The 24,353-nt window shown below is 38.7% G+C and overlaps 1 protein-coding gene across 1 annotated transcript in view; it reads right to left on the reverse strand.

Moving 5' to 3' along the window:
• dnah11 (dynein axonemal heavy chain 11) overlaps positions 1-24,353 on the reverse strand; it is a 195,066-nt gene that overhangs the window by 100,615 nt on the left and 70,098 nt on the right. Inside the window, exons 34-47 of the mRNA XM_062958230.1 lie at positions 24,077-24,222; positions 22,207-22,323; positions 19,356-19,494; positions 17,597-17,689; positions 16,769-16,963; positions 15,990-16,067; positions 14,119-14,251; positions 12,659-12,786; positions 11,519-11,667; positions 9,880-10,030; positions 8,101-8,232; positions 6,921-7,094; positions 2,531-2,735; positions 745-910 (exon numbers count right to left, since the gene is read on the reverse strand). Coding sequence (XP_062814300.1) covers positions 745-910; positions 2,531-2,735; positions 6,921-7,094; positions 8,101-8,232; positions 9,880-10,030; positions 11,519-11,667; positions 12,659-12,786; positions 14,119-14,251; positions 15,990-16,067; positions 16,769-16,963; positions 17,597-17,689; positions 19,356-19,494; positions 22,207-22,323; positions 24,077-24,222 — 2,006 coding nt within the window. The remainder of the gene's footprint in view (positions 1-744; positions 911-2,530; positions 2,736-6,920; positions 7,095-8,100; positions 8,233-9,879; positions 10,031-11,518; positions 11,668-12,658; positions 12,787-14,118; positions 14,252-15,989; positions 16,068-16,768; positions 16,964-17,596; positions 17,690-19,355; positions 19,495-22,206; positions 22,324-24,076; positions 24,223-24,353) is intronic.

A 24,353-nucleotide genomic window follows, 5' to 3' on the forward strand; every position in this document is an offset into this window, starting at 1 on the left:
GGCTCATGTTTAACTTGTTGTCCACGAGGACTCCAAGGTCTTTTTCGCACACACTGCTGTCAAGCCAGGCGTCCCCCATTCTGTATCTTTGATTTCCATTTTTTCTGCCGAAGTGAAGTATCTTGCATTTGTCCCTGTTGAACTTCATTTTGTTAGTTTTGGCCCATCTCTCTAGTCTGTCAAGATCGTTTTGAATTCTGCTCCTGTCTTCTGGAGTGTTAGCTATCCCTCCCAGTTTTGTGTCGTCTGCAAACTTGATGATCGTGCCTTCTAACCCTTCGTCTAAGTCGTTAATAAAGATGTTGAACAGAACCGGGCCCAGGACAGAGCCCTGCGGCACTCCACTTGTCCCTTCTTTCCATGATGAAGACGACGCATTGGTGAGCACCCTCTGGGTTCGTTCGCTTAGCCAATTACAGATCCACCTAACCGTAGTTTTGTCTAGTCCACATTTTACTAGTTTGTTTGCCAGAAGGTCGTGGGGGACTTTGTCGAAGGCCTTACTGAAATCCAGGTACGCTACATCCACAGCATTCCCTGTATCGACCCAACTCGTAACTCTATCTAAAAAAGAGATCAGATTAGTCTGGCATGACTTGTTTTTGGTAAATCCGTGTTGACTATTAGCAATGACCGCATTTGTTTCTAAGTGTTCGCAGACCACTTCCTTAATGATGCTTTAAAATACATTTTCATAATAAAAAGCACAGATTCAACTGAGACACAAAAAGAAAAATCACTTACCAATGTCCATAATCTATATGCTGACGAATCAGTGTGTGAGGCTGAACTGTTCCATAAATATCCACTTCTGGCAAATTCATATCATCAATAAAATAAACAAGTTTCTTGTTTCCCACTGGACCATAGTTACGGCCCGCTTTTTTCTCCAGGGCTTTCTCAAGAATTCCTGAAATCCATTAGTTAATATCTGTTCATGATTACGCATCATGATGGAGAAACACTGCAAAGACTTCCAATTTCATAGGGTTGTATTTAAGCCTCATTGAAATACAATGTCTGACGGATTGTTCTCCAAGATGGTTTAGAGTTTAGGAAGGGAGAACTTTGGGAACCCAGTCTTTCTAATTAAAGAATTATCAAAGTTATTTAGCTGCTAATTATAAGGGCTACTTTAAACTTTCTTTTTTCTTCTCTCCTTGATTTACTTAAAAATAAATGACATTGTACAATACAATCTCTGATTGAAATCAGGGCAATGATTTTCTTAGAGAGGAACATTTCATAAGCTTTATATAGAGTTATCGTTGTCCTAATGCTAAAATTGGGTACATGATGTTTTAATACATAGCATACTTATTGTGCTGTAATAATCTTATTAAAACAGCAGGTAAATCAAGTGAGTTCACTGACCTTACTGGCAGGTTTTACTGTATTAAAGCCTGAATTATAGTTCTCAAAAATGGTATTAACCTGTTTGCACTGCTTGCTGCTGCAATGCTTTTTAGCTTTACCCAATGGGTGCAATATTAGGAATAAAAAGATACAGGAGAAGCTTTTTAAATGTATACATGAACCGTATGAAGGCGTAAGGTGAACAATATCTCTGTCAGTAGAATTCATTTTTACCTTGTTGACTCTGAAGATCTTTAGAAATTATTTCACATATTTAAGCCTTTGAAATAATTTCTAAAGATTTTCAGAGTGAAAATAGGCAGGAAAAGTAATGTATACAGTGGATCCTCAAGACTTGTGGGATCCAGAGCTGTGACTTCCACCAAACACAGATCACAACCTTCACGTGAATGGAGACATAATGAAGTGTCTACACACACATCACCTCCAGTGAATAATATGGGATGTGATCATCCACTTTTTGGGCACCTGAGGAGGGTCTCGGAACACAACCCTCACCGATCTTGAGGCCCCATCATACATATCCTCTAGAATGTGTGAAATAAACAGATTAATAAGTTGATTTATTATATGCAAATAAAAATAATGTATATGAAGAAGACATTGGTGCAATTCAATGGCCAGTACTCTATACATCAGATACAAAATTTGCAATGGAGCCATTGGTGGGGAACTGGTCAAATACAAGGCTTGTGGGCCGAATATGTTTTATGTTGCCTACGAGACTTTCAATGCAAGAGCAACAAAGTTACATGTATACAGCCTTACAATTACTAATGGCCCTTTGAAGACAACCATAAGGCTCAGTGAAAATGGGTTTCACACCCCTGAACAAACAGATCAAGGTTCATGTGTATCCCCTTATCCATTGTTGACTTTCCAACTGCACAAAATCCTATGCTCAACATGTTGGGCAGGAATAGAGGGATGAGGCTGAGTTGGAGCCTGTACGACTGTGAATGAAACTATCAATCTTCAATAATAATGTAGTCCCATTTTTATTTTGCATTGCAAAAAAATAAAATTGTTATTTGGAATAATACATATTTATATCGCTATGAATTCTAGCATAAATTTTAGTAAATTCTACGTAACTAATCAGCAAGTTCATTTCAAAACAACTTCTTCATATAATGAACCATGAATAACTTACTCTGCAGGGCTGCTGATGTAGTGTAATAGTTGAAAGGAACTCTGGATATCAAGAAATCCTCAGAGAGGCTAGCAAGGCATTCCCCGATGAGCACTGTTTTCCCCACTCCAGCATTTCCAACAAGCATCACAGGCTTGTTTTTTTTCAAGAGCAAATCCAGAAAGTATCTCAGGCAAGTGGTCTCAGATGTGTGAACAAGGACAGACTGAACCATCAAAGTATAAATGAAGACATTTGATATTAATATGATTTATGATAACATGCAACTGACATCACTTAACTACAATATTGTGAAAAAGAGAAGTTATTCCTTTTATGAAACATGCTGCGGCACATGCACATGTACATGAACACTCTGCACAAATCAATCGGAATGCACAAATCTTGATTTGAGCAAAAGGAGAACAAAAACCCATGGACAATGATTTTGTTCTTGGGAACATAAGAAAAGAAGTCAATATTTCCTCATTTAGACCTGTGGGGCTCATCAAGTATTTAGCTATAGGATGCTAATTTCACTAGAACATGATAAAAGATCAGAAACAGTATTAACAAAACAACCAAAGATCTAAAAAGTCATTTTTTGAGTCAACTCCCAGTATTTCCCAGTCTGTGTGACCACTGGCCAATAGGTCTGGGAGATTCTAGGAGTTGTAACCTAAAAGGTAACTTTATAAAGTTACCTCGATCCTGTCGATGTCCTGGCTGATCGCTATAATAGTGAGCTGGCTAGGGCACTTGACACGATCGCTCCCGAACGTCCCCTCTCGCTGCGTAGAGTCACGTCAACCCCTTGGTTCACTGAGGAGCTGGCCGTGATGAAGCGTACGAGGAGGGGACTAGAGTGCATCTGGAGAAAATCTCAGGATGTGTCTGACCAAGCACGGGCTAAAGCCGCTATTAAGGCTTACTCCGTGGCTCTGCGAGCAGCCAGGAAAGCTTTCATGACTGCCCGCATAGCGTCTGCAGCCAATAGGCCATTGGAGTTGTTCCGAGTTGTTGGGGAGCTCCTGCGGCCTCCTGAGGCCCAGGAGCTTCCCGATGACTTGGCGACTCGGTGTAGCGATTTCGCACACCACTTCGCAGGCAAAGTTGCTCAGATACGTCATGAGTTGGACTCCAGCTTGACTGTGGTTTCAGCGGAGGTAACCGAGGCACCTGTCGGTTCCATCTTATGGGATTCCTTCCGGCTTGTTCTTCCTGATGACGTGGAGGGGATTCTTGGGTCTGTGAGGGCGACCACTTGTGCTCTGGATCCTTGTCCCTCTTGGCTGGTTAAACTGGCCAAAGATGGGTTGTTGGAGTGGTTTGTGGCTATAATAAATGCCTCCTTGGGTCAAGGGTCATTTCCATCCTGTTTTAAGCAAGCGGTGGTAAAACCGTTACTAAAAAAGACCTCGCTAGACCCATTGGTTTGTGACAATTACAGACCAATCTCCAACCTTCCATTTTTGGGCAAGGTTCTGGAGCGGGTGGTTGCCACGCAGCTCCAGGAGTTCCTCGATGACACTGATTTTCTGGACCGCTCGCAGTCTGGCTTCAGGCCTGGGCACAGTACTGAGACGGCTTTGGTCGCCTTGGTGGATGACCTCCGCAGGGAGCTGGACAGGGGGAGTGTGACCCTGCTGGTTCTCCTGGATATCTCAGCGGCTTTCGATACCATCGACCATGGTATCCTTCTGGGGAGGCTCTCCGGGATGGGGCTCGGGGGCACGGTTCTGCTGTGGCTCCAGTCCTTCCTGGAGGGTCGTTCCCAGATGGTGAAGCTGGGGGACACCTGCTCGGACCCCTGGCCATTGACCTGTGGGGTTCCGCAGGGGTCTATTTTATCCCCCATGCTATTTAACATCTACATGAAACCGCTGGGAGAGGTCATCCGGAGTTTTGGAGGGCGTTGCCATCTCTACGCAGATGACACGCAAATCCACTATTCCTTTCCACCTGACTCCAAGGAAGCCCCTCGGGTGCTGAACCAGTGCCTGGCCGCTGTGGCGGACTGGATGAGGAGGAACAAGCTGAGGATCAATCCTGACAAGACAGAGGCCCTCCTGGTCAATCGTGCGTCGGATCGGGGTATTGGGTGGCAACCTGTGCTGGACAGGGTTGCACTCCCCCTGAAACCACAGGTCCGCAGTTTGGGGGTCCTCCTGGATTCAGCGTTGACGCTTGAAGCACAGGTGTCGGCGGTGGCCGGGAGGGCTTTCGCACAACTCAAACTTGTGCGCCAACTGCGACCATACCTCGTGAAGTCTGATTTGACCACGGTGGTCCATGCCTTAGTTGCCTCTAGACTGGACTACTGTAATGCGCTCTACGTGGGGCTTCCCTTGAAGACGGCCCGGAAATTACAATTGGTCCAACGCTCGGCAGCCAGATTAATAACGGGGGCGAGTTACAGGGAGAGATCCACTCCCCTGTTTAAGGAGCTCCACTGGCTGCCGTTCATTTTCCGGTCCCAATTCAAGGTGCAGACTATCATCTATAAAGCCCTAAACGGTTTGGGACCCACCTACCTCCGTGACCGTATTTCCTTTCATAAACCTGCCCGATCGTTACGATCATCCGGGGAGGCCCTTTTAGCACCACTGTCTTTATCCCAGGCCCGCCTTGTGAGTACAAGGGAGAGGGCCTTTTCTGCTGTGGCCCCCGATTGTGGAACTCACTACCTACTGAAATTAGGCAAGCTCCCACGCTGTCAGCTTTTAGGAAAGACTTGAAAACATGGCTCTTCCGCTGTGCTTTTGGTGAGTTATTTCTGTGTTACTCCCACCCCGAACATCTATCCTCTAGATTACCCCACTTCCATATGTCCCTGCCCGCAGTGGAGTACCCCTATGTCCCTCTCACCCCAGGTTTTATCTTTGTGTTCACGTGGCCTGCCCTTGTTTTACTGTTTTTTGATTTCTTGATGTTGATGCATTTATTGTATTTTTAATGGTGCTATGTTATGTTGTTTTATATTTTGTTATATTGTATTGCTCTGGGCATGGCCCCATGTTAGCCGCCCCGAGTCCCCGTTGGGGAGATGGTGGCGGGGTATAAATAAAGTATTATTATTATTATTATTATTATTATTATTATTAAACTAACTAATAATGACAAAAATATAAAATTAACTGATAAGGCCTGAATAATAGATCCATGAATCAATGGAATTTATAAAAATATTGATTTACCATCCAGTAACTTTACCATGCCATTTGTGAGAGAAATAAGGTTGAACACTGTAAAAGCCACCCACTGTATGGCTATCAGCCTCCTCCCAGTAGACTTAAATTAAGGAAAAGTATCATCAGAACCACCATTCCTCTAAATCTTCCTCCAGAAACAGCAAGAATATCCCTCTGGGCAGCACAAGGGTCTGCCTCCAGAGGCAAACCAAGAATGAGCAACTTGGAAGTCGCTGAAAAGACTCAGAAGTGGAGTTGGCAGATCAAAAGACAACCTGACAAAATTGTACTACCTAGAAGAATCCTCCACCATGCGCAACTGTAGAGCAGAACAAACAACTCAGCATCTATACTTTTTCCCACTATGTCCTGCCTCATGCACAGAGGAAGAACTGTTTAAAGCTACAGACAATGCAATCTCTGTTGCCCGTTTTGGTCTAAAACTATTTAGCTGCTTGTGATTCCTTATTTTATCAGTTTTTAACTAATTTATTTATGCAATGTTTTTGACACAAAATAAAACAAATCCAGTGCCTGATACAATGGGTCTACAGTAGCTGAGACTAGGAATTGGCTTTAGGTCTCATAAATATAACTGCTATATGTGAACATAAACAGTGTGAAATGCAGTTTGTAGAACTGAACTGAACATTCATTTGGGGGGGGGGGGGGGGGTTCGGCACGTAATATTTTCCTCAATACCTCACCACCACTCTTTTTTATGCCATTTTGGCAAACACAATGGGATTTGCATTCTCCACTGCCATTTTCTCAGTGCTTCTTAGGTAGGAAGTTCCAGGGTGAAAAGCCCACATTTCTCCAAATTTTCAAAATCTCTCCCATGTCCATAAGCATACAACTAGAATAGCTAGTTGGGGATGAGTCAAATAAGAAAAGTATTCTATGAAATTTCATACTTTGCCATTAATCTGGATGACAAAATGCCTATTACATTGTATTTATACATGGTAAAATTAAATTTATGAACTTATTTCATTGAAACCTATGTAAAGAAAATTCATTAATTTGGTATTCCATTACATAAATGTTTGTTTCCTCTCTTCAATTATGGGGGCACTATTTTTAGATTTTCACAATCTAAAACTAACACCCTAAACAATAGATAATTTAAAAGAGGCATGGTTTCATAGAAAAAAGAATAAGACCTAAAGATATCTCCACTGTATGTATATTTTGTATATAAACAGAGGAATAGATACCTGCAAGGGTGTATCTGGATCCATGTCAAAACTGATAATTTTATCACTCCAGGGGAGGAATTTCTTAGTTTTGGGGTCAAGGTAATAATCAAAAATTGTACCATGGGATGGAAATTTCACAGCTTTCATCTCTTTCAGCCACCAGCGGCTGAATTCAGCTTGATAATTGGAAAGCTAGAAAATAAATCCATAGTTTTGTTATGCTATCTAAAGAAAATATTAAAACTCCTGAATGAATGCACTATTGAAACATAGGCAGCAAATAAACAGTAAAATAGCCTAAAATTAACATCTTTATTGCTCCAATACAGAGAAGTATTTATGCCAAGTAGGTACTAAAAATTTTGAATTTAAAAAGGTAATAAATTTAGATTACTTTCTTAAATCCCAATTGTGCATTTTTTCTGATTATGTAATGTTGTGAAGAATTTAAAGAAACTGTGCTAAGCAATCCAGACATCCCCCCCCCCCCCCCAGGATGCTAGAATATAGCTCTCACATCACTGGTGCACATTTAACCTCATTATAAACCAGCAATTACTCTCACCAATATCTAAAGAGAACAAGAGGCTCATCTCTTTTCCTAGGAGGATTTATCTCTCAACAACATAAGAACCTTGCATCTATATGTGTGCAGCAGTAGTGTAATAGGCATCTAGTCATATATTTTGTTTGTATTACTGATAATCCAAGTTTAGATTAAAGCTTTTCCTATCAGCAATCCCAGTGGGCCTATAATTCCTGAAATCCTGAGCTTTGTGGATTACCCCTAATATAACAACTGATATTAGGTATCTCACCTGATTCACTATCAGTAGTCTCAGATGTAAAGTGATTTTCAAGATGTAGTTAAACTGTGTCTCCCATTAGCTTTAGAATTTGTGTTGTGCACCTTCAAGTAATTCTGATTTATGATGACTCCAAGGCGAACCTTTCATGGTGTTTTCTGGGGCTGAATGTGTGTGATTTTCCTAAGGTGGATATCCATGGCTGAACAGAGATTCCCAGTCAAAATGCAGCCTATCACTATATTTTCTCTACAGCCTATTTACAGTCACTATTTACAGACATTACAGAGTGGATTTCAATAATATTTCTGGGTAGAAATTACAAAGCATGCACTAGAGCAATCTCTAGCACCCAGAAGTTCATGGATATAAGCAAACACCTTCCTGCCTACCTGATCTTGAAAGAGAGCTCCTCCAAATGCCCACACACAGGCAAAAGCAAAATATATTTCATATAGGTCTCTAGGACCATCAGGGGGTACATTTTCAGGAATCAGCAAGCAGTCAAGGAGTGAACACAGCATCTACAAAAAAAGAAAAGAAACAAACAACAAAAGTAAAACATGCAATGTATTAGGAGACTTGCATATTACCAAAACAGGAATCTAGGAAACTGCCCTGTGCCAGATCAAGACGACTGGGCATTCAGTTCAGTGCTATCTATAGGGCATCAGGCTTTGGTCTTATTTCCTGGCATACGAGGCCTGATTTCAAAAATCCTCTGCAAAACAATCAGTTCAGATTTCTATGCCCAGGGTGGAAAGAACAACAGAGATTTTTTTGTGTTTTTTAAAAAGTATGAATGTTGCATTTAGAGTGTCTTATGTCATGATAAGTTACTAGAAAGTGAATACAGGCTTAACTGAGAAAGCTGATTGCTGAGAAACATATGTCAGAGGAAATTATATTATGGGAGAGGAAACGGGTTAATTAGAGGAAATCCTTAAATACATCCTCACTTTGAGATGTGGCTTCAATCAACAGGCAGGATAGGCTTTGTAGAAGGGTTGGGACCAGGCATTTAGCCCGGGGGTGGGGGGGGGGGGGAGGCTTGAGGGGCTCCAGCCTCCCCCGAAATTCTCAGGGTGGTCTGTGAGAAGGCCTTACATTTATTATTTGAACTGTTATGTTTATTCATATCATGACCTAATCACCATGCTCAATATAGCCCATATTCATGGGGGTATTGGCAAAACTATACAAAAGGTTTGCTAGGGTAGATCCTCTCCCACTCAGACTCAGCCCCCCCCCCCCCCCGAAGCAAAATCCCAGCCCCCCCCCCCCCCCCCAAAAAAAACAAAAACAAAATCCTGGCTACAGGCCTGGTTGGGACCATTCCTCGTACTGCAGTGGTTCTCAACCTGAGGTCCTCAGATGTTTTTGGCCTACAACTCCCAGAAATTCCAGCCAGTTTACCAGTTGTTAGGATTTCTGGGAGTTGAAGACCAAAAAAATAAAATAAATCTGCGATCAAATGCAAATTTTTTTTTTATTTCCTCTAAGTCATGTACACACTCTTAATAGAAATGCCAATATATCTTGATACATTCCTGGTTGGACATGATGACACAGGGGTATTATCTAACGGAGAAGCAATAAGTGAAAACCTGTATCCTTAAGTAATGGAGAAACACCTGCAACAATGAGGAAGCAGTTTAAATGATTTAATCAAAGCTACAAGTGCCATTTGTGACTTAAACAATAAAGGAGTTTAGTCACATAATATTTTGGTCATGACCCATGGCACTATCTTTCTGTGGTGGTGGGATTGCATGCTCCTCTGAGACATGAGGCTATGCTGTCGGTAGCATTGTCGGAGTCAAAATTTAGTTTGACTCCCTGACTGATATGGGAGACCCTATCAGGGTCTCCCATATCAGTCAGGGAGTCAAACTAAATTTTCAAACAGCTACTGGTCAGCAACAGCAGTGGAGGGTAATTAATAAATACAGCCACTGGAATCCCATTGGTGCTTTATAGCAATAATTTCAGTTTTTTCAAGCTTGTGCAGTGGTGGCAAGGGAATGCAGAAAAAAAATCCATTGGCTTTATTTTCTGCTTTACTTCACACTCACTGTGCCCATGGAGATTTTCCTCCTACTGCTAATACCTATATTCACATATTCATACCAATAGGATCTCATTCAGTGTCTGCACAATTAAAATCATACCTGCACCATGCTATTCTCAGGGATTGGAGTGATGGTTTTAAAGTTTGTTCTGAGCTGATCCAGGCACAAAGGAACATATTTTTCAAATAGGATTGTCAAATGTGCCTTCTCAGATTGGTTACTCCTTTGTTCTATCCAGCTTGCAACAAAGCTGAAAAAAAATAATAATTAAAAATCCACTTTGTCAGAGTTGAGGCTTTTTTCAATATTTGCATGGTTCAGGAGCAGTTGTCCAATTGGCTTAAAGGCAACCAATACACAAGCCTGCAAGAAGAAATGGTACTTTCTGGGCCAGCAGCAATGTGCATGACATATTGAGCTGTGAGATATTACTGGTAAAGTCCTGTGAAACTATCTCTGCTTAAAGATAATTATTTCTGAAAAAAAATGCAGGTTTGTAGTACAACCAGAAACTGATTACAGAAAAAATAGTGACCTGTTGAAAACCAGAAAAAAACCAAGAAATACAGTATGCATGCATACACATACCATTCTATTAAAATATCTGCAATTTGCCTTCATAGAATCCTTTTACTAAAGTGCACATCAGGGATCAGAAAAGCAAAAATCAAAACAAAAAGGGCTGGTTGAGACAATTAAAATCTTTCATGGCCTTGTATACAAAAGTCAGCCAGCTACTAAAGAATGCAATCAAAAAGAAAAATGTATACTGTTGCACCAAAAATTCAAAGATTGAGACACCAGATCTTCAAAGTATTTCACAATACGGGCTTGGTTTATTTCACATAATTAGATCTTGCTAAAGAGTTCAACTAATGATCCAGAAAAAACATCCAGTTGAATATGCTCTGATAGGTTGTTTTTGTATGATGAAGTTTGAGAAGCTGATATAAATGATTAACCATACTCTATTTTTGGTTGCTGTGGATGTTTATATTATCTTTGTACTTCTGTACAGCAATGAAAGACACTAGTAGAGTTTCATATATGAAACTACTACTCTACACTGAGCCATGCAGGATTGTGTCCCATGTTTTGAATACAGTTGCCTGGTAGTTTGCAACAGGCATAAACTAAATTTCTTACAAAATCAACAATTCAAATAATAACATTCATACAGTCAAAACATGTGTAGGATGTATTGAGACATCAAACTAAACCACAGCTCATCACAACAAAAAAGTAACCCCTCTTCCTTCCATCCGCCACTCTGACAAAACTATGATCTTTACAGATCATTTTTATTAACATGGTTAATTGCTTTGTGTAAACCTGGCAGGTTCTGAATAATCCCAACTATAACATGTTTGAAACAAGCCAATTTCAAACAAGTTTATGAAACTAGCTTGTTTTAACAGGAGCTAGTGTTTTCATCTCAATGAACCATGATTTATTATAATTATGGCATTGCTGGCTAGAGATGATGAGAAATCCTCAACAATATGTTCCCAAAGTCTGGTTTTATCATGACATCCAAATATGGCCCAAAATGTTGAGTAGGTAACAATATATGTTTGTATTAGCAATCCAGATAAAAAGTTCTGATTATTTCTTACAAGAGTTGGCATTGCAATACAAACACAGGCAAAAATAGTAATACATCCCACTAAAGCTGACAGCAGAATGTCATTGCTCCTTTTGATTTTATGCTACTGTTTTTAAATCTAAAATTACTTACGGATTCCAACCAAGGTCCTGTGGGTTCACATATAAAATACCTGCTCTAGAAACTGTAGCAGGAGTAGCTGTTTTCAAATGGTGTATCTCAAACAGCAATCTCATTGATGGAGTTAGAGGAACCCGTTCATTGCTGGCCAAAGTCAGCACCTACCATTAACATTGTAACTGAAAGTTAGTGCACATATTCTAACAATGGATTAGAAAATTGCTACCTTGAGAACATCTGTTCATTTTTAATGACTTATTTATTTAACTTGTTACGCACTTGTTTACATCCTACTTTCCTCCCAGTATGGGTCACAAAGAAACTCATAACACAGTGGTTCTCAACCTGGGGTCCCCAGATGTTTTCGGTCTTCAACTCCCAGAAATCTTAACAACTGGTAAACTGGCTGGGATTTCTGGGAGTCGTAGGCCAAAAGCATCTGGGGACCCCAGGTTGAGAACCACTGTAAGAACAATGAATAAACAAAAATTCTTGTGTTGAGGCAAATCATGCAGACACATGTTCGAGCGTGGTACCATTACAAGGTGCCTGGTTAGGAAAGTAACAAAGACTGAGTTCATTCATAATCTGAGACTTGTCCAGGTGTGTGTAAAATGGCAAACATGTATGATAAAAAGGTCCATCATACATCAAATTAAAATGTATTGAAAACTGATAATGCAGTGCCTACAGAATGAGTAAAAGGAATCTTTGAAGTTTCAATACTTTCCAAGCCTTTTTATACCTGCATTAATGGATTTGCATCTGGTCCCTTTCTTAAAATATTGCAGGTTTCTCTCGTCTCCATTTCTTTCCCTATCCCACTTATTATTTCTCATGTAATATTTCATGCCAAAAGAAGGTTACAATTAAGCAATGCCTTCTGATTGGGAAGATTAAACATGGTACAAAGGAGAGTTTCGGGAAATGTTTTTTTTAAAAAAATCTATATCACTCCAAATTTCAAATGGCTGAGGATATGTGAAAGCTTTTTATTCAAACAGAGATATGTATAAAGTAATATGTAAACAATGGAAAACACTACCCTGCTATAATAAGAGACGTACTAGACGACAAACTAGAAAATGAACATGGAATAAAATTTTGACTTTTCAGATGACAAGGTGCAGAATGCATTTGCTTGTTACACACCTTATTATCATCCATAACAGTATTCAGTGATTCAATCCACATAGGATCTATGTCCCCATCTAAGACAATCCATTTTGGACAACTATGCGTGATATTAGCTTGCTCTCTCAAAAGAGATGATAATAGTCCTGGAAAATATATAAGTCATTGAACAAAATGATAAGAATCACAAGTTTTCAGCTCGAGAATTCAGTAGGTATATCCATGCATTTCTATGTATGCAATAACATTTTCCCAAGACATGTTCCCAAAATATGACATATTTAAATTTCCAGAGCAGGATTCTAAGGCTGGAACTCCTCTGATCCAGGCTACATGGCTTGCATGGCATCTACAAAAATATTAATTTCCTGGGATTCCTGGTGTTTTAGTTGTGTAGATCAATTCTGATTTATTTTTTGTGTCAGGAGTGACTTGAGAAACTGCAAGTTGCTTCTGGTGCGAGAGAATTGGCCACCTGCAAAGATGTTGCCTAGGGGACACCCGGATGTTTTATGATCCTGTGGGAGGCTTCTCTTATGTCCTTGCATAGGAAGCTGGAGCTGGCAGATGGGAGCTTACCCCGCTCCCTGGATTCTGTGTATGATGTTGCCACGTGCGTGTGAGAAAACCTCATGGAATATGCTTAGATAATATTATGTATCTAAAAGTACATCTACCCTTGTCAGAACCTGTCTATAATTGGCTGTTTTCATTAGAAGTCCTGTTATATATTTCAATAGCAAGGGAACCTAGACAGATAATAACAAAAGACATAGACATTTCTATAGCAGCATATTTCTGATTTGTATGTACAGCTGTGAAAGTTAGACAGTGAAAAAAGCTAATAAGAAGAAAATAAATTAATTTGATAGGTGGTGCTGGAAGAGAGTTCTGCAGATACTAATGACCACTAAGATAACAATGAATAAGTTTTTGAGAAAATCAGGTCTGAACTCTAGCTAGAAACCAAGATGACTAAAATGAGACTGTCATTCTTTGGATGTATCAGACTCTTTGTAAAAAAAAAATCATAAAACAGAAGACAGTAAGAAAGGACCTACATCAAGGAAGTCATCTCAGTACAGAAGATGATGACTGGAGTTCTAGGTTTCTCATTGATAGCTCTGCCATAAGCCAAAGTTTATTTGATGGTAACTATTAAATAACTAACTACAAATATTATTCTGGAAGATTTCAATTGTCTTGGATTTTATTGCCAAACTGCTTGGACAAAGAAAAATATATAATGTCAGGAAAGAGATAAGCTGGTACATTTCTATGTTCAGTTTTCAAAAACAGAGTAGATATTTGTAGTAGGTTTCTCATATGCTCATGTGCAATCTGAAATGTTATAGTGAGCCTGTATTACAGATATAGATATAACCGAGCAAACAAGGGAGATGTTTCAGAAATTGTAGGGAATGATGGAGATTATATAAAATAACAATACAAAGAATATAAATACATCTCCCACTTACCATCTTTCCATTCTCGGGTAGCATGATGTATAAAACCAAAGAGTTCATCCGTAGTCACAGCTTTTGGGTTTAAGTCATTCCATACAGGCTTCTGTTTCATGTTCACATAAGTTCTGTTCAGTGTTTTCAGAATCTGATGAATAAAATGGATGGGGAGAGCTTGTTAAGGATCAAATTTAGGCTGCTTCAACAGAGACTCTCTTATAACAATAATAATAATAATAATAATAATAATAATAATAATTATTATTATTATTATTATTATTATTATTATTTTATTTTTATACCCCACCACCATCTCCCCAGAGGGACTTGGGGTGGCTTACAAATATAAAACAAGCATACAATGGTATCAAATACTAAAACACACGAATAAAATTAAAAGGCATAAAACAAAATCACAATCATTGTAAGACACATGTTAAAACATAGCAATAAAATCATAAAATGAACTGCGCAAAGTGCACTGAGTGAAACTTGTAAACATGAAGGAAGTTAAGGTGCTATAAGATTATGGGGAGAACCTTAAACTGGGGTGAACCCTGTGGCTATGTCAAGGAGTTAACCAACAGGTACAACTGGTCAGAAGTAACCGCTAGTATAAGGGTTTAATGTACAGTGAGCGGTACTTATTCAAAAGTCTGTGTGAAGAGCCAGGTTTTCAGGCTCTTCCTGAACACTTCCAAGGTGGCAGCTTGCCTAATTTCCCTGGAGAACACGTTCCAGAGCCGGGGACCACCACGGAGAAGGCCCTCTTCCTCGTCCCCACCAACCGCACTTGTGACGGAGGCGGAAGCAAGAGGAGGGCCTCCCCCGATGAACGAAGAGATCGTGTGGGTTCATAGAGGGAGATGTGGCCAGAAAGGTAAGTGGGTCCCAAACCGTTCAGGGCTTTGTAGGTCAACACCTGTACCTTGAATTGGGTCCAGAAAAAAAACGGCACCCAATGGAGCTCCTTAAACAGGGACCGCTTCCTATAATTCGCTCCTTTTAGGAACCTGGCTGCTGCCTGCTGAACTAGTTGGAGTTTCCAGGCCGTTTTTAAAGGCAGCCCCACGTAGAGTGCGTTGCAATAATTCATCCTAGAGGTAACTAAGGCATGGACCACCGTAGCCAGATCAGACTTCACGAGGTATGGTCACAGCTGGTGCACAAGTTTTAGTTGTGCAAAGGCCATCCCGGCCACCACCGACACCTGAGCATCAAGCGTCAATGCTGAGTCCAGGAGGACCCCCAAGCTGTGGACCTGTGCCTTCAGGAGGAGTGCGACCCCGTCAAGCACAGGTTGCCACCCAATACCCCGATCAGACATGCGACTGACCTGGAGGATCTCTGTCTTGTCGAGATTAAGCTTCAGTTTATTCACCCTCATCCAGCCCATCACAGCGGCCAAGCACTGGTCCAGTATCCAAGGGGCTTCCTTGGATTTCAGTATTAAACAGAACTTACACCAATACTTAACATTTTCCCAACAGACTAATGCTTGCATTTTATACTCCATATGTTCAAAATTATCAAAAAAGGTGGGAAGGTTTCCTTTTTAATCAAGAAGTTGTTGATTAGAAGTTTGGTCCCCATGTCATAACTAGCTAAGAAATAGGCCTCTTCCACACAACTGAATAAAATCCCACATTATCCGCTTTGAACTGGGATATATGGCAATGTGGACTCCAGTTCAACGCAGATATTGTGGGTCATTCTGACTTGATATTCTGGGTTATATGGCTTTGTGGAGGGGCCTGTAATTGTGGGCTCCACTTTAAACCAGGCAGTATATGGGTTTGGCTGGAGTGAAATTCATGGAAGATAATTTCCCCCTGTAAAATGCTTCTTGAAACACTTGCAAAAAGTAACATGGGCATAAGTCATACCTTGCTCTTCCCTGTGCCTGCATTTCCCACTACAAAGACAGAGTGACGCACTGCCAGCAGCTCCTCAAGCTGAACGACCTGCCAAACAGAATTAATACACAGGTAGTGATTTTCCTTCCTTGTCCTCCCATTGACATTAAGACACTAATTACTTTCTCACATAGTAGTAAACGAAAGCATTGTTTTCCCCGAATAACTTCAAAATTGAGTAACCTGAAGAAGGCACACTAGTTTCACACAATTTTTGCACCTAGGTTTGATTTAAATGAATGAATCTCAAGAAATGAAAGTAAAATATCACTTTTATCCAGTTACACTGAACAAAGCATTGATGATAGTTTTCACTAAAGTTGGCAGGAATGGCTAAACTGCATCTTTTGCAACTTTTAAAGAAAAATACTAAAAGAGTAATGTGGTTCTAAAGCTAAAAAGAGTACAGTTAATGATTTTTAAGTATTTATTTGAATTACCTTGCCAGACTTTCCTGGCAAGGTATGTGTGTGAATAAAATTCTTAGTAACACAAAGGAATGGCAGCACCACTCCCCTTTGTTTTTAGATAAATATCTGCTACATGCTTTTATTGAAATATGGACTTTTGTTTATAAAAATGGTCTGCACACTTATAAGACTGTTATTGAATTATCTACACTTTCAAGTCACAATAGGAATACTGGAGTATTTTAAATAAGAATAACCTTCACATTCATTTCCATCTGTCTGCAGTTATTTTGATTGAAATGCTTAAGGGGCGTAATTAAAGGCAATGAATTGTTTTACTTTGAGAATAAAGCTCTCCTCGGGCTGCAAGTGAAGCTCCAGGGTGGATTGTTTAACCATCTGTTCGAACTGAAGGTCCCTCTTCCTTGGAACGTCCAGAGCTGGAAACAGGTCACTGATCAAACCCATGAAAACGGGGACATCGTCTGTCACTATCTTGGGCAAGTTGAAGTCCCTCAAGGCTCGCATAAGGACCTGGAAAAGGACAGTAAGCCACATATTATCATAATAGTAAGAGCTTTCAATCAACTGTTTCTGAATGCTTTTAAAAGGAAACATAGCTGCATTTACTTCTATGGGAAGCTCTGAAATATATATTTTTTAAAATAAGAGAAGAGCATATGCTTCTATACAGAAAGCCCATAAGCATTTAAAGAAACATCAATGACTAGTAAAGGTAAAGGTTTTCCCCTGACCTTAAATCTAGTCATGTCAGACTCTGGGGGTTGGTGCTCATCTTCATTTCTAAGCCGAAGAGCCGCCATTGTTCGTAGGGTCATGTGGGCTGTATGATTGTATGGAGTGCCGTTACCTTCCCGCCGGAGTGGTGACTACTGATCTACTCACATTTGCCTGTTTTCGAACTGCTAGGTTGGCAGAAGCTGGGGCTAACAGCGGGAGCTCACCCCGCTCCCCGGATTTGAAGCACTGACCTTTTTGTCAGCATGTTCAGCAGCTCAGCAGTTTAATGCAACTGGGGCTCCCATGACTAATGAGCAAATATATAGATCTATTTGAACAGATATACTTTTAGTAATAAAACAAAATTGGAGAATTCACCTGCAGGATACATATTAATGAACCTCAGATCAATATTATTGTACATACCTGATCTTCGGGTCTGGTCTTGTCTCCTCTCTTCAAGGAGCCAGCAACTACCAAGACAGACTTAACCGCTCGGAGACCCCAGTCATAGTGATCCTATAATGCAATTACATAGAAAAAAATTAAATGCTACTTCATTTTTACAATTTGTGGACCAATTTATTCTGTTTTCACTGTTGCCGCTATAGATGTGACTCTTGCCTCAATAAGGAGGAAGTAAGGATGAGTTAAGATATAACCTTGAAAAGAAGAATATCATAGAATCGCAGAATCATAGAGTTGGAAGAGACCTCGTGGGCCATTCAGTCCAACCCCCTGCCAAGAAGCAGGAAATCGCATTCAAAGCACCCCAGACAGATGGCTTAAAAGCCTCCAAAGAAGGAGCCTCCATCACTCTCTGGGGCAGAGAGTTCCACTGCCAAACAGCTCTCTCAGTTAGGAAATTCTTCAGTTAGGATGTTCAGGTGGAATTTCCTTTCCTGAAGTTTGAAGCCGTTGTTCGCGTCCTAGTCTCCAGGGCAGCAGAAAACAAGCTTGCTCCCTCCTCCCTACGACCTCCCCTCATATATTTATACATGGCTATCATGTCTCCTCTCATCCTTCTCTTCTGCAGGCTAAACATGTCCAGCACTTTAAGCCATTCCTCATAGGGCTTGTTCTCCAGACCCTTGATCATTTTAGTTGCCCTTCTCTGGACACATTCATATTCCTGCAGGGATGCCTTCAAAACTCTACATATCCACAGGTTGATATTATTTCTGTTGTTAATTAACTAACTAGATATAGCAGTATATTAAAAAATGGATTTTTCCTTCAGTTCCGGATAAATGTTAACATGCTAACAAATATTGAATGGTTTGAATTTAAGTTTGCTGGTAAATTGGAACAGTAAATATGGAGATTTAGAGGAAAAACCAAGACAAGTCTAAACTGAAGACTGATGTAAGATCACTTGCAACTGAAGAATACCAACAGCACATACATATGCAAACACTCTTTGAATATACACTGAAATAAGAATGCAAAAACATTTATTGATATGCTGCTTTTCTCTCAAAGTGAGCTTGAACACAGAAATGTATCACAGTAAGACTGTTACATGTCTAATCATGCAGAAATTCTGATTTCTTGGGTCTTTTCCCCTTACACTTGAGGTCTTACCTTCCCAATATAGATAATTCAAAGTACAGTAGAGTCTCACTTATCCAAGCTAAACGGGCCGGCAGAAGCTTGGATAAGTGAATATCTTGGATAATAAGGAGAGATTAAGGAAAAGCCTATTAAACATCAAATTAGGTTATGATTTTACAAATTAAGCACCAAAACATCATGTTATACAACAAATTTGACAGAAAAAGTAGTTCAATCCGCAGTAATGCTAAGTAGTAATTACTGTATTTATGAATTTAGCACCAAAATATCATGATATATTGAAAACATTGACTACAAAAATGGCTTGGATTATTCAGAGGCTTGGATAAGCGAGGCTTGGATAAGTGAGACTCTACTGTAACCTTAAATCTTTGTTGTTTAAAATTGCTTCAAAGTATTTAAATATCAATCCTAAATGTACATTTACCAGGAATATTATAATGTGTTGAAAGATGTATTATATTTCTGAGAATGCCTGAAATATGAATAAAATGGAGTAATTATTTGCTTTCAAAAGCACTATAAAACCATTTTCGGTTTATTATGAAATTGAGATTGCAGCCCAACACCATTTTATTAGCATTGGTGAAGCCCTAAGGAACTCCCTTACCTGTTTGGAGAGAAGTTCTCTACAGAGAGTATACAAGCTAATAAACTTCTTGGCTAACAAGCGTGCATCAACAAATCCCTCAGCCACCAACATAATTTCACAAATTAGTTCAATGTCAGGTACAACCATTGCACAGGGCCTTTAAAAAAAAGGAAAACCAGAGGTCATAATTTCATCATAGTGAGCATTAGACACAAAAGTCCTCTGAATTTGAGACAGTGATGTCTATTAATATATTTGCATAGTTGAGAAGAGCCACAACGATATATGGCATTCAGTGCTAACAAGGACACTCTTTCAAAACAAAAAGACAGATAATCATGCACTGCCAGTTATTAACATTTCCTGCTTATGTTGTTTCAAAAGAGACAGGTGAAGAGTTCAGACTTTTCAAGTCTGATTCCACAGAACCCACAGACAAAAATCACATAAATAAATATAGGATGCTGTCATTTAACAAGGTGGTAGTTCAGGTTAGCAAAAGCAGTAAAGAAAATGATGCAATTTCTACTATTAAAGGACCTCATTGTACATATTATATAGGGTAAGTAACCTGGATCCAAACCATATAGAGATGTAAAGATAATGACCAATACTTTGTATTTTGTCAGGAAACTAATTGGCAGCCAGTGGAGTGATTTTAATATACAGTAGGTATAAAATAATTACTCCTAGGATGGAGCTACACTGTAGAATTAATGCAGTTTGACACTACTTTAACTGCTATGTCTCAATAATAATACTAATAATAAAACTTTATTTATACCCCGCCACCATCTCCCCATGGGGACTTGGGGCAGCTCACATGGGGCAAGGCCCGACCAGCACAATTTACAAAAACAACAGCATAAATACATTGCACAATATACAAAAAACAAAACACAGTAAGACATAAAACAGGAGTTAATACAGCGGTAATAATAGCAATCAACCACCAAGTACAATTCAGTCGACTTCATTGGTGGGAATCCTGGGGTTTGTAATTTTATAAGGTTTTTAACCTTCTCTGCCAAAGAGTGCTGATGCCTCACCAACCCACAAAACTCATGATTCCATAGTATTCCGCCATAGCAGTTAAAGTGGTGTCAAACTGTGTTAATTCTACAGTGTAAATGCACCTCTAGATTTACCAGTAACAATCTAGGTGCCATGTTCTGAGCTAAATGGAGTTTCCAAACTTGTGACAGAGGTAGCCCAATGTATACTAGTGCATTGCAGAAGTTTAGCCTTGAGATTACCAGTATATGCACCACCATCTTTAGATGGAGCACAGATGGTGTAATAGCTGATGCTAATAAAATAATGCACATATCTATAATGCATATTTGAGTAAGAATTAATAATTCCCACATATGTCAAAATGAAGGACTTTTGCATGTCTTTCCACCTGGGCATAAAGGAATTTAATAAGTAATTAATTTAGGTAATGTACACCCCTACTAGGTGAGCCAGCATGTATGAGAAATCAGAAATTCTTTTAAGCATTAGGTAAATGCACTCCACTTTGCTTGAAAATATTTAGAGTGCTGGACTATGATTATGGGAGATCGTGGTTCAAATCACTACATAGTCATGGAAACCTTGTGAGTGATCTTGAGCAAGTCACACTATTATCTAAGGCCTCTTCTACACTACCATATAAAATCCAGATTATCTGCTTTGAACTGGATTATATAGCAGTGTAGACTCATATAATCCAGTTCAAATCAGATAATATGGATTATCTGCTTTGATAATCTGGATGACATGGCAGTGTAGAAGGGGCCAAAGAGGAAGTCAACAGCAAGCCTCACCAAGAAAATCCTATTTTTGGTTTGAAATAAGCTGTAATTAATTTGAACACATAACAACAACCAACGATTTTTAGATTGCTTTTAACTGAAGTTTATTGCTGTTTCTAAAAACACTGGCTCTTGCTGCCAATTATAGCTTGACTACAGTTCTTTTGGTTTCTATTTCTCATCTTCCTAATGCAATAGCTGTAGATGTTTTGATTCTGTTCAATTTAATTTTGCCAGTTTTCTATTATTGCTTTTCTTTTTGAACTATGTAAAAAGCCCCAAAACACTCCACCACCGTTTCTTTGTAAACTGTTCTCTTTTTTACTTAAATGCCTTCAAAATTCTTGAAATTTGCCAGATAATAAATGCATATGTCAAAAGAGATCACATGGATAACAGTACCATTAATGCCAAAAAATATAGGGCAGTTTTATAATGTCACGCCTATCCAAGAAGCAAACTGACACTTAGCTATGAAAGCAGTCATACATGAGTATTACATTATAATGAGAAACACAATATCATCCAGTGTAATTCACATATCTCTACATTCATACCAAATAACTCCAAACAATGTAAGAGAGAAATGTACTATGTGTGTGAAACAAGTTTCTAAGCAAATATTTCATTTTTCAAAATGCAGTCATGTACACAATTGTATCAATACTCATTATTATTAAAATATAACAGATTAGCTGGGGGCTCATTTTACTGGAAGTTAACAGGGAAACATTGTTCCTTCTTCAACAAAATTCACATAAATAGCTTTTGATTTTCAGCTTAGCTCCAGGGGGAAAATGGTTAGATTTTCATTCCAATTAAGTAACATGTCTTATTTTGTTGTTATGACAAGATCTTCAAAAGTAGTATACCCTGTTACTGTGTATTTATGGAACATTTTTTAAACGAAACTGCATTAAACTATCTCTCTGTTAGCTTTCAGAGCTCTAACAATCATGAATGGTCTCGCAGATTCAGTATTTAATAAGCTGAAATGCTGTCTAGTGCTAAGCACACAACTGACATTAGGTGGCATACGTGTTCTAAATGCGTTCCTAATTCATACTTGCCTGAAAAGAGCTTTAAGATTTTCAGGTAATTCTGTTCGACCAGCATATCCTGGGTTCATGGTAATAAATATTCCAACAGATGCCTCCAAGGTAATATTTTCTCCAAGGAATAAGAATCTGCATTTATGGTGTCAAGGAAAGAAAGACATTAGCTCAGTTTGCTTGTTGTATCACATATGTAGTTTGGAGTTTTTGTTTCTCAAAGAGCTACGCAGCCTCCCATGCCAAACATTTGGGAATAAGGGGTCATTCAAATTGTCCTCATCTTCATCCTCCTCAATATACTGCTTTTTCTCTCTTAAAGAGACTCAAAGTGGTGTTCAGAAGATGTGGAGTCTGAAATGCTACTGGGCAGGCAGTCAAGGGGATTCATCCAATTTCGCCCCATTCCAATTCATTTACGCTCTGCTTGTCCTTCTAAAGGAAGTCCAAAGTTCTAACCATCATCAGTAGTTTGCTTTAAAAAAAACCCAGATACATTAACACCAAGAGAGTGTCAGTTATGGGGAAGAACCACTGGAGAACGAGGACGGGAACATATAAATCTCACTATTTGCCCAGTTGGAGAGACAGAGGACACACATGGAAAATATATCATGCATTTACTTTCATTACAGCTAGAATAGTGTTTTATCCTACAGCCACTTTTGAAGAAGTTCCTGATTATTTACTGTATATACTTGAGTATAAGCCTAGTTTTTCAGCCCTTTTTTTAAGACTGAAAAATTCCCCCTCGGCTTATACTCGGGTGAGGGTCCTGGTTGGCTTATATTTGGGTCAGCTTATACTCGAGAATATATGGTACATTTATTATTTTTCTCTATTATTATTGGTATTATTACATTTATTATTTTTCTCTATTATTGTTGCTACTATTACATTTATTTTACTCTATTTTTATTATTATTATTATTATTATTATTACATTTATTATTTCACTCTGATATTATTATTATTGCATTTATTATTTTACTCTATTTATTATTACATGTATTATTTTACTCTATTATTATTAAAAAGATACATAAGCACATTTACATTGAAGAAGATGAGAATAATGATTGGATCAGAGTTGGACAGTCTTATCTTAAATTTGAGCTTTCTGTAAATATTCAAAAACATCGAACCTACTGATGCCTCAATTAATGTAATTTTATTGGTATCTATTTTTATTTCTGAAATTTACCACTCTCGGCTTATACTGGAGTCAATGTTTTCCCAGGTTTTTTTGTAGTAAAATTAGGTGCCTCGGCTTATATTCGGGTCGGCTTATACTCGAGTATATACGGTATATGTGTTGGTATTTCACATACACAGAAATCAAATTATATTGTTTATTTATTATTTCAAAATTATGTATTATTTGTTACTAATATTTAGAGTATTTGGATATCACAACAAATGATGTTGCTGGACATACATTACATACACAGTACAGCAAGCCCATGGTATTCATTGAATGTTATATCCAGGACCCTATGTGGATACCAAAATTCATGGATATTCAATCCTATTATAGATACAATAAAAAAGTAAATTGTGTTTTAAAATGATTTTGCCTCATATGTAGATCTGAGAATGGATGAACTTTGGGCTGACACAGTGATATACTGTGTCCCTTCGGGGAGATGGGGCGGGGTATAAAAATAAAGTTGTTGTTGTTGTTGTTGTTGTTGTTGTTGTTGTTGTTATTATTATTATTATTATTATTATTATTATTATTATTATTATTATTATTATTATTATTATTATAACACAAGATTAGTAAGGGAGAAGCCAAGCAAGAAGTGGTTTATTGATATGCTTTATACTCTTCAAATTTTGTTCGATATGTCAAACAACATTTGAAGAAAGGAATACTAATACTCACCTCTTTTTCTTATTTCTTATGGCATCATGAATAGTCTTTACTTGTACTGCCACAACTGATAGAACTTCTACTGAAATTCGATTGAATTCATCAAAACAGCCCCAAGCACCTGTTTGAACCAAACCTTTGTAGATATTTCCTATAGACTATTAAAAAATGAAATAAAATGAGAATTTAGTTTTGTAGATTTCATGATTTTAAACAGATCACTCATTATTGTATTTTTTTTCCTCTGTTAATCGCAAGATTCTGTCTAGTATGTAGAAGAATCTGCAAA

Source organism: Anolis carolinensis, chromosome 6, assembly GCF_035594765.1.
Source record: "Anolis carolinensis isolate JA03-04 chromosome 6, rAnoCar3.1.pri, whole genome shotgun sequence".
NCBI classification, from domain to species: Eukaryota; Metazoa; Chordata; class Lepidosauria; order Squamata; family Dactyloidae; genus Anolis; species Anolis carolinensis.